We start from the raw sequence: 12,018 nt of genomic DNA on the forward strand, positions 1-12,018 counted from the left end.
ATGGTCTACGTCCCGAATTTCCCTCTCTTTAAGCACTGCTGTTGACCTGTGATGTAACTCCATATATGACTATTGGATAGCGAGAGGGGGGAAATATATGGAAAAATACCCATTTTGTAGACTTACCATAAATCCTCAATTCTTTCTCATCTCGTACTGTCTGGAAAGAAGGAGCCTCTGCTGATACCTCGCATCTATACGTCCCTTCGGTATTAAGGTCGGTTCTGTACAGATGCACATGTCCCGTGTCGGATTTTCCCAACTGTAAATAACGATTTTTTATTATTTTTTTCCAGATTTATAAAGATTCGTATATTGAGGATTTTATATATCATTTTTCGTTAAATACGTCTACATTCGATTAAGTTAATCACACGTTAAAAGAGAAAGGGATTTTTCTTATTTTTTAAAATGAATATTAGAGAAATTGACAGACTCTCGAGGATTTTTAATTAAAGTTAAGAAAATTTGGGCTCTTCTGGAAGTTTCAAAAGTTACATCAATTAAAGAAATTAGAGATTTTAAATAAATAATATCAGGGAAATTAGGGATTTTTTAAAATACTTTTAAAACAAGTTAACCAAACGTTCTTTTCGAAAATCCCTAAAAAAATTCGAATAGGAAACTGTGGAGATTGTTTAGAGACGATGAACAATTTTCAGTGAAATTTTCGATTTTTTAAAACGAAAATTCCTCGAATCTTACGAATGAACAGGAAAATCTTAATTGGATTATCTTTGAATAATGTTTCGAAAATTCCTTAAAAATTTCCCTTTTAAAAAAATCGTTTATTCGAGAGTTTTCATAAACTGTTTTTAAGTAAATTACATACAAAATTAATAATTTCTTATATATATATTTATATATTTAAAGAAATTTTTCTTTATACAAATTAAACTTTCCGAACACGTTGCAAACTCGAAGTAGTATCGTTGGTATGGTTCAGGTTTATGTTTAGTTATCATAAATACCTAATGAAATTTTAACTAAATTATCATAAAAATGATAGATCGAATCATAAATCATTCATGAAACATTTCAGAGAAGTAATTTCGCTATAGATATATATTTAATCTTCTTACTACAGCTTTAACTTTGTAGCTTTAACCCCCCGCTAAAAACATCGATAATGTTGGGAGCTTCACCTTTTTTGATAGTGTGTAGCTGGTTAATGTGCAATTGAGTAATAATAAAAACACATTCTCTACTAAGAAAAAAACATTGTAAATTATCACCACCTTTTAGAAATTAAGCAATTGAAGCTATAACAATTAAAATTCTTAATTAAATTATACAAGGTTTTAACGCCTTTAAGATAATTCTAATCACCAGTTTAACATTATACAAAGAGGCGAGTGATGAAAAGTACAAAAGACCATCAATTATCTTTTTTTTTTGTATGTGCAGAAAAATGCGCCATGTTTTTTCCACTAGAAAAAATCAATGTAATAGGGGGGATGGGTGTGCTATAAACGTGTTTTGTTTGCCCATCACGTTGCATTTCTATAAGAGAACTACACGAAATTCATGAGTTTCTTCGCATGTGACAAACACTTTACAGATTCGTAGTGAATGTGAAAATACATTTTTCTCCCCCTCTTCTAATATTTTCAAGAGAGTGAGTGAGTGAGTAAGTGAGAGAGAGGGAGGGAAAGAGAAAGCATTTGAAACATGTCAAGCGAGTTGATGTGACGAACTGTTACAAATACTGAGAGGAAACGATAACAGAATACACAAAACGTTTGAATGGATTCATTGAAGTAAGTAAAGCGTCATACGTAATCAATAGAGGAAGGGTGGATAGAAAAAATGGGGGGAGAGAGAAAGAGAGAGAGAGAGAGAGAAGCTACCATAAGGAAATTCAATCTGGTAGCAAAACGAAAACTTATTATATGATATAATATTTATCGATTTGTAAGAAATACTTCAATCAAAATAATTCTAGATGGATTTGATATTAGTTTTTTTTATTTTTTATTCTTTTTTTTTTTGTATGTGTACACTGCATTTAGGTTGATCTTCACGCGAAGTTACGTGACTGCTCACGAGTTTTCAATTGCAAATCGCTAGCGGGTGGATATCTCCGAGATGATACTACATTTTTGCTTTTCGTTCAACCATATTAATGTATATATATATATACATACACGGAAAAAATGACAAAAAAATTCAAATAACATTATAGCTTACAACTTTACTGAAGTTCAATTTGTCAGTTTTTTTTTTTTGGATCACTGAATTTGATGTGTCTCAAGATGCTCTGATAATTAGTTGGATCATGTCGTACTTTTATTTAGTTTATAGCTTAAAGAAAATAAAAATAAAGTCGTCATGGGAAATTTTTATAAATTGGCTCAGTTTTGATGCAGTAAAAATTAATTTTTGTGAGAGATTGATGGGAATTTTTTTCTTCTCGATCTTTTAAAGAAATTATGAAATAAATACGAATTAATTCAATAAATTTGTTATTATAAAGCATTTAAAAAGTAAGAATTGAGCTTTATTCTTGATTTGATTATCTTTCACTTAAAAAAGGGGGATAATTTAAAGTAAGCAAAGTCTGATCTTGAGCATCTTTTAGGATCGCGATCTACTAGTTGAGAAACTGTAGAAAATACTTCGTTCATTAGTGTTTAAGAACTGATCGTTTTCTTAATAAATTTTCTAAAAATTTAAACAAAAATAATTTTATATAGAAAATAGTAATAACTGTTACAATAATTTTAATGTGTATGATTAAATTTATAAATTTTCAAAAACTTGAAAACAATGCAACGAAAAGTAATTCAGCAAACTTATTTTTCTTATTTTGCAACTATAAAAAATCCAAAAAATCATGTATTTAGCTAAACTTTATAACTAATAAAGTGTTAAAAATTTTAAACTTATATTTTATATTGTCAAGAAAACAAAATAGAAGACGTTAAAGTCGATTAAAATGACAATAACAGCATTCTTGTTGAAAATCTCAGTATACAAGGTTTAAAACGTATATCATTTATTTAATTATGGAAATCTTTCTAAAGTTCTATAGAAATCCTATTCAGCTGTTTCTGTTTATCCATTTCGTTAGGTTAGAAAACACGAGAAAGATGCGAAGCAACGAGTTTTAATTCATTTCTTTACACAACCAGATGCAAATGAGTTGCATTGAAGACTGAATAAAAGCATCTAGATAACGTTAAAGAGTGCCTAAACGTTAAAGAACTGGCATAAAATTTGAAGAGACGAAGTAATAAATATAAAATATCAAATTTTATTTATTTAAGATTGAAGGAGGGATTAAATTTTTGCACATTTTACAAAGAAACGGATCAAGATTGCTAACCTCCCTTCGATTGCACCCAAATCCTGTTTGATGTTATATTATTAGAAATACCTAAAAGACGAGATTTCTTTATAGGATTTGAAAGATTAAAACCCGATCCCGAAATGAAAGATGTAAAAGTATCTGATAGTTTCATAAATTTCCAAGTGAATTATTAATAGAATATCCGGTAGCGTAGTAGTAAAGATGCGGAAGAGCATTACCAAGATCCCATGGCATCCATTTCCTGATTCAGACTGATGTTGATCCTATGCTATCCCCATCATGTGAGATGTTTTACTACTTTTGTAAATGAAATTTTCGATTGGGTACCACATTTTTCTAAGCTTAACAAACCGTGCATCATCATGCACAAAAATCTATAGAAAAGGATAAGAAAGAGACAAGAGGAGGAGGAGGAGGAGGAGAAAAAGAGGGAAAAAAATGGAGGAAGAGAAGAAAGTTTCTCAATTAAGTCTCTCTCGTTTCTTTTTTTTACAACTTTCGGTGGAAAAGAAGAAGCGAAAAAATCTTGTTACAAAGAGAAACTCTTCAAAATTATATTAACTATCGATAATAAAATTAAAATTGTTTGTAAATTTAATTTACTTGTTAATACATTATTAATTAAATTTTACTAATAAGTGCAAGTATAATTAGTAACATAACTGAAAAATTTTATTCTGAGAAGATCGAAAAATTTATAACATTATCTCAAAAATTATGTTCCCTGAATTAGGGATTTTCATCGTAGATTTAGGGATATTTCTCTAAATCGAGGATTTTATCACGGTTTTAGAGAATGTTCCCTAAGTTGGAAATTATATTTCGATACGCGTAACTACAGATATTTTCTGAGTCTTCCAAGTTTACAATAAACTTCAAATTTAGGGAATTTTTAAAAATTGATCTGCAAAAAAATACTTCCTTAAAATTAAAATAATATATTTAAATTTGGACTAAATTCTAAAGAATTCCCTAAAAATTGAAATCTCTCAAAATAAAATTCCCTTAAAAACCCGAAACCCTAATAATCTCCTAAAATTGAAATACCTCGACAGAAAATTCCTCTAAAATTGCTTATACGTAGAAATTCCCTAAACCCATAATAACTTTCTAAAATTGATATTACTTAAAGCAAAATGTCGCTAAATTTGACGATTTTTACCTGAATTATCCCCAACATTTCCCTCTATTCAGTAAATAAACTTTTTTACTTTACCGGAAAGGAGGAGACATAAGAAGAAACGTAAATTGCGAGAAGAGGAATCAAAACGAATCAAAATTTCAACGAAAGACTTTCGACAATATTTGTTGAAATCTTTGACATGAAAAGAATATAAAAAAGAACGTTTAAGTAAGAAAAAAGGAATGAAAAAAAAAAAAAAAAAAGAAAATTGTCAGTGAAAGGTCTGCGATATCGACCGCACATCGTAGCAGATGTGTAAGACAGGGAAGCCACACCTGTTGTAGAACAGGAACTGGCTGGAAGGTTTTGATTGCTTTAATGGTCGACGATTCCGTGTTACTCCACCAGTTTCTACTGATGGACTGTTCCCATTCTAGGAAACCTACTGTCACTTTGGATGTTATTAATTCCACTTCTAGACGTACGTAATGGAAGTAGATTCTCCATACTTTCTACTAGCCATTTTATGTTCCAAATGGCATTAATCGTCTTCTGTTTCACTAGGGAATTTCTCTATTAAATCATACACTTAATACAAAAACATACACCCCCATTTAGATAGAAATTAAAACTAAAAATCCCCCCTCTTCCTTCTCCATCTTCTTAAGTAATTGACTATCCACTCGAAGAAAATTATAGATAAATATTTTCTCTATAAAAATATGTACTTTGTAGAATTAACTAACTAATCGAATGACATTTTAAAGACTTTATTACATTCAGAAAAGGTAGATAAAGTCATTTAAGTAATGTCATTTTTAGAAGGATGATGATGATGATGATGATGACGATGTTTGTAGATAATGTCATTAACTTGGAGTAAGTGATAGCGGCTTAGTTGTAGAGGAAGAAATTTCGTCTAACGTTCGGAATAATTTTTTTTTAAATTCAGATAGTAATGAAAGTGAATTTATCTTTTGTAATTTTTTCGAGGTGGTAATTATTCTAATTAAGTAATCTTTGATGAGAACAGCAACTAGAAACATCGATACTTCTTCGTACCTGTGCTTGACTTTATCATTGTTTTAAATATGTGTAAATCGAATTATGGATAGAGAAAGAGATAGAAAGAGAAAGAGAGAAGAACAAAAGAGAGATATGAGAGGGGGAAAAAGGAGAGAAACAGACAGAATGAGGGAAAAGGAAAGAAAGAGAGAGGGAAAAAGAGAGGAGGGAGAGAGAGAGGGAAAAAGAGAGGAGGGAGAGAGGGGGGTAAGGAGAGAAGAAAGAGGGGAGAGAGGGAAAAAGAGAGGAGGGAGAGAGAGGAGTATATTTGAGAGAAAAAAAAGGATGGAGAGAGAGAGGGAGTAAGGAGAGAAGGAAGAGGTGAGAGAGGAAAAAAGAGAGGAGGGAGAGAAAGAGAGGAATATTTGAGAGAGAAAAAGAGGATAGAGAGAGAGAGGGCAAGGAGAGAAGGAAGAGGAAAGAGAGGGGGAAAAGAGGAGAGAACGAAAGATATTTGAGAGGGAAAAAGAGGAGAGACAGAGAGAAAGAGAGAAAGAGAGAAAGAGAGAAAGGGAAGTTTATATTGATTTCTTAAAAACTCTTTATTTAATAATTTCTAATAAAAAATGTAAAGGAAATATCAAAATTTTTCGATGAAAATCGCAATTTTTAAGTAATAAAGTTGAATTTTTAGCAGTTATTTTTAAAATGCAAAATATTAGATTTTCTGACAAAATTTTAGTAAATTATTAAAATTTTAAAAGATTTTTCATTATTTTAAGTGGAATTTTGGAAAGATATTTTATATTATCAATTTTTTAAATATTTACCAGCAATTTTTAAAATAAAATATATATATATCAAAGAATGGAATTGATATTTTAAGAAAATGACAAAATTATTAGATAAAATATTAAAATTTTTTCTGCAAAAATATTAATTTTTTTAGACAAACTTTAATTAATTTTGAAAAAAAAAATCTGGCTTTATCACCATCATGAACACGATTAAACTGGAATTTTAAAAAGGAAATTCATATAATTTCTTATAAAAATTCATTTAGAAATCGAATACAGTAAAACCTGTCCAAAACGGTGCGATTTCGGTTTACACAGGTTTTATTGTTTTTTGTATCAAAATTATGCAAAAATCCCATTTTCTTCTCCCAAAAAAATTGCCATTTTAATTAAAGAAAACGATTAAAAAAAATTTAGATAAAAATGGCAGGTTTTTTTAGGCAAGAAAATGGAATTTTTGCGTAATTTTGATACAAAATAATCGATTTTTAGAGTAAATTTTGCAGAAATTGAGTTTCTTGTGAAATTTTTAGCTAATTCGCCAGCAATTTTTGAAGAAAATTGATTTTTTAAGAAGAAAATGCATGAAAATTTCGACACGAAGTAAAATTTCTGCGTTTTTTTTACACAAATAAACCAAATTTTAATTTAAAAAATATAAAATAAAACCCATATAAACCGGAATCGCACTGTATCGAATAATTTTCTTCCGGTTTCCGTTTTAAACAGGTTTCTTTTTAATGTAGAAAATTGCACCATTTCGAAGAATTTTTTTTTCTGTTTAGACAGGTTTCCGCTTTATTCGGGTTCCGTTTTGGACAGGTTTTATTGTATTCGGTATCGTGCGATTTTGGTTTATACAAGTTTTACTGTAATTATATTTAAATGTAAATTTATTTATGTCTGTACAGTACATTTAAATTGCTGAAGGTAAACATTTTGCGTGTAAATTTAATTTTCGAGTGTTTTTCTTCTAGAAAAAGTAATTATAGAGCTTAAAAGATGTAGAAAATGTAAAAAAAATGTAAAGAAATATTGTTTAAAGTTAATTTTTACATCAGTTGTAATTTAATTAGTTTTATTTTCTTCTATTTTTAAGAAATTTAAACGTTTACTTAATGTTTGGAATTGTCTAGAATATTTGCTTAATTTTAATTTTCTTTTTTAAATTAGAACAATTTAATAATGTTTATTATTTATAAAATACGATACAATAAAACCTGTCCAAAACGGAACCCGAATAAAGCGGAAACCTGTCTAAACAGAAAAAAAAATTCTTCGAAATGGTGCAATTTTCTACATTAAAAAGAAACCTGTTTAAAACGGAAACCGGAAGAAAATTATTCGGTACAGTGCGATTCCGGTTTATATGGGTTTTATTTTGTATTTTTTAAATTAAAATTTGGTTTATTTGTGTAAAAAAAACGCAGAAATTCTACTTTGTGTCGAAATTTTCATGCATTTTCTTCTTAAAAAATCAATTTTCTTCAAAAATTGCTGGCGAATTAGCTAAAAATTTCACAAGAAACTCAATTTCTGCAAAATTTACTCTAAAAATCGATTATTTTGTATCAAAATTACGCAAAAATTTCATCTCCTTGCTAAAAAAAGTCTGCCATTTTTAATCTAAATTTTTGAGGAAAAAATGGAATTATTGTGTAATTTTCATATAAAATACAATAAAATCTGTGTAAATCGGAATCGCATCGTTTCGGCAGATTTCCGTTATAAATGGGTTTCTTTCTAACATAGAAAATCTCTCCGTTCCAAAGAATTTTTCCGCTTTGGCAAGTTCCGTTTCGGACAGGTTCTTAGTTTAAATGAATTTCTAAAGTGTTAACTGCATAAATAATATAATGTAGGTTATTTTTATAAGGTATATTAAGTAATTTAACGCTTAAAGTAGGGAGGGAATGGACTACAATTCAATTAGTTACTTTACATAATGATTACATTAGTGTAGTGAAGATAGTTAACAGAGTATTGAAATCAAAATATCCAAATGGAAAATATAGACATTCTCATAGACTAAACTGGATGTAAATAGTGTAATTTTCTACTCCACTTCTCAAGTTCTGGTTGTAAATTTGCTCAAATGTTCAGTCAGCTAACGTTAAATCTTTCGCCTAATTACACAATAAGGAGTTCCTTTACTGTCTCTTCGTTAATTAACTCCTGAACAATTTGCTGTTGTAATGAATCTTGACTCAGCTTTGCCTATCTGACAAACAACAGAATCGTTTATTCTAAGCCGACAAATCACAATCGTCAATCCTTTCTCTCAACTCTCAACTCCGTCCCCCCTACTCTCTCCCGTTTGTTATTAATACAATCGCCTCTCTATATATATCTCTCTCTCTCTGTCTGTCTCTCCCCTCTCTTCTCTTCTAACCCCTCTTATTAATGTTATATACAAACATATTTTGAATATAATTAATTATTATTACATGCCATATTTATTAGTAAGATTCTCTAATGATTTGTATATACTTCTCTAAAGGAGTTTTCCTATTAATTAATCAGTCTAATAATGAGTAACTAGGATATTTTTTTCGTGTTTACGTGCTTGTTTTCTGCGTAGAAGTGCCCTTTAGAATCTCTAATTTCTAAATAATTAAGGAGTTTAATGAATAAGTATGCCGAAAATCAAGAATTTTAAGGCCTTCTAAGAGATTTAATAACCAATTGTCAACATATTTATCGCGATTAGGTGTTAAAACAGCATCTAAACCTACCAAAATATGTCCTTTGTAGCGTGTTTAAAGGCGTTTAAATATGTAAAAAACGTATTTTAAACAAGCGAAAATAATTAATTTCTACATAATTAAGAATTTAAAGCAAAAAATACGTCTAAAATCGGGAATTTTAAGTGTTTTTCACGGATTTAGAGGCATACTTTTGCATATTCAAGCGCTAAAACTGCATCTTTTTAACGTGTTTAATGGCGTTTAAACTACTATAAATTTCCGAATAAACGTGTTTTAAACAGATAAAAACTGGTTAAAATATTTTAAAACTCGTGTTTAGGTGTTCTTAATCTCCAAATTATCACCAGAGAATTATTTTTTTCATGCTTCGTCCCCATCAGAAGGTGGTAATTAAACGCGTGAATTCGGGTCGTACTCTTAAGAACATTACTTTATGCTTCTTGACGTAATCTTCAGCTTGACAGATCAAGTCATTAGTCTCATCAGAGACTTAATTAAGAACATCATTTATAACTTTACATTCTTGGCATCCCAGATTGATCATTTATTTTGGCACATTAGGTGGGTGTAGTTAAGAAATAAGAAGTAAAAAAGTACCCTGTGCATTAATACAATTAAATGCGCAAAAAATAAGCTGAAATCCTTTTTTCCTGATTAATTTAGTTCTATATAATTTGTTATTAAGTTAGAAAATTTTATTTTATTTAATAATATCTTGCACAGTTTTCTATAAATTAATTAAGTGTGGTTTTGTTTTGACTTATGTCCTATGAATTGTTCTAATTATGTGAAGTGTCAGTAAAAATACGCTAGATATTACGTGAAATCGAGGGAAAAAATGCTAAAAATTATGGAAAATGCAAGGAAAAAATGCTAAAAATTTCATATAATTTATGAAAAAAACGTTGAAAATTATGTATAAATCAAGTAAAAAGTGACAAAAATTACATAGATTCTAAATTAAACTTAAAAATCACACGTGAGTGAGTTAAAATTCTAAAATTTACGTGGAAATAAGTGAAAGACTCCTAAAATTACGCAGAATTTAATTGATGTAAGCCAAAAAAACTAAGCAGAAGTTCAAGAATTGAATAAAATTTTAATAAAATACGCTAAAAATGACATAAAGTCGTTAGAAATTAATTAAAATCGAATTAAAAATGCACCAGAAGTTTAAGAAAGACTAAGATACCAGAAACTTCGTAGGAATGTACAGTATTTTGAAGTTTAACGCATAGTAAAATGATGTTAAATCTAAGAAAAATATGTCAGAAATTTAGTAAAGTATATAAACAGTCAAGAGCAAAAAGAAAACAATATGAAGGATGAGGCCATAAGCCACGTAAGCGCTGTTATTAATATGTTCTCAACTGGACATCTGTAATTGTCAACAGGGAGATCAATTGTTGACAAAGAGCAAATGTGAGATATATATTGTTGATTAATCACTACCAACTCCATTATAAGTATTATTTTCACCACGTTGAACGGTAATTTTTCTAGCAATATCACTTGCGCCATTTGTATCCAAGATACAGATTATCCCTGCCACATGCTATATGTTGCTCTACTGTAAGCTGGATATATGTTGCACTAGGATACTGTGTATAAAATACAGAATAATGGATTCAATTTTAACTTACGTCTACGTAAACTCCCATCAGATCGTATTTTTGGCCAGGTGGTTGGTCTGTCGGTAAGAATCTGTAGAATTCTACGTTGTTTTTGTACCATTTTACTGAATACAACTCGTCTGATTCTAAGTCGAATGTACAGTTTAACCATACAGGTTCGCCTCTAATCGCTGCTGAAGGTACTTCGAGTCTCATGAGACGAAGCCCAACCGTTCCTAAAAACAGAAAAAAATTAATTAATTAATTCTTTTTCAGCTTTTAAAAAGTTTGTTTGTGGATTTAAATTTTTTTTCGAATTAAAATTCACAAAATTAAATAAATATTGAGGTTTTTTTAAACATATTTTTATATAAATTATTATTTTTTTCCATTTCTTAAATTGATGCTCTTCATATTCATCTTGACCCTCCTGGATTTTCTAATTTTTTACACGATTTTTTTGGATTTAAAGCTTACATAATTGCTCAAAAAATTAAGTTTCTGGTTTATTTTTAGCTTAAAATTCTTATTTTTTTATTATTTAAAACTTTTTCCTAACAAATTTTTAAATGAGATGTGTACAGAATAAAAAAAAATGTCCGTTGTTCGAAGGTTGTGGCCGTGTACTCAGACGTTTTAAATATATTTTTTGTAAGTCTAATACAGTAGAACCTCCAATACGACCACCTCCCAACAACGTCAACCTCTAAACACTTCCATTCTTCCAGAAATATTTCTTAATGAAATGTATGCAAAATAAAACAATGGCCGTTGTTCGGAGGTTTTTCTCCATCTCTCAGCATTATATCGATGCTCTGCATCTTCCTCTAACTTCTTCCAAAAGTATAAAAATTACATTTTTTTAAATTTAAGACGTGAAAAAACATTCCAAAATTAATTTTTCTTGTTTTAAAAAACTTAAGAATTAAATATTTTTTATAACACATTTCTTAAAATAAATTTTATTTTATTTTGGGATTTTAATTTAATTTAAATAAATTTTTATGCGGTTTTTCAAGGTAATTTTTTAAGTTTAAATGCGAATAATTTACACTTGTTTTTTTTATTAAAAAACATTATTTTTAAAGTAAAAATATTAAATAAAATAAACATTTTTATGAAATTAAATTCTATTTTTTTCTAGCGATTTTTTAATATTTTATGAATTATTTTTTTCACTAAAATCTCTAAATTTAAATGAAATTATTTTTAAAAATTAAAATTAAATTATTATTATTATTAACTACGAATATTATACAGTAAAACCTGTGTAAACCGGAATCGCACGGTACCGAATATTTTTTCCGTTTAGGCAAGTTTCCGCTTTGAACAGGTTCCGTTTTGGACAGGTTTTGCGGTATAGTAATTGTAAATAATCAGATTTAATAGCTGAATAACGGAATTTGCATTCTACAACGATAAATTATTCATAGTTACTTGTGAATAATTTATTTATTTG

The 12,018-nt window shown here is 28.8% G+C and overlaps 1 protein-coding gene across 1 annotated transcript in view; it reads right to left on the reverse strand.

Moving 5' to 3' along the window:
• LOC136989518 (uncharacterized) overlaps window positions 1-12,018 on the reverse strand; it is a 165,534-nt gene that overhangs the window by 17,389 nt on the left and 136,127 nt on the right. Inside the window, exons 2-3 of the mRNA XM_067287715.1 lie at window positions 10,590-10,795; window positions 127-262 (exon numbers count right to left, since the gene is read on the reverse strand). Coding sequence (XP_067143816.1) covers window positions 127-262; window positions 10,590-10,795 — 342 coding nt within the window. The remainder of the gene's footprint in view (window positions 1-126; window positions 263-10,589; window positions 10,796-12,018) is intronic.

Source organism: Centruroides vittatus, unplaced genomic scaffold, assembly GCF_030686945.1.
Source record: "Centruroides vittatus isolate TY-2023 unplaced genomic scaffold, ASM3068694v2 scaffold_576, whole genome shotgun sequence".
Taxonomy (NCBI): Eukaryota; Metazoa; Arthropoda; class Arachnida; order Scorpiones; family Buthidae; genus Centruroides; species Centruroides vittatus.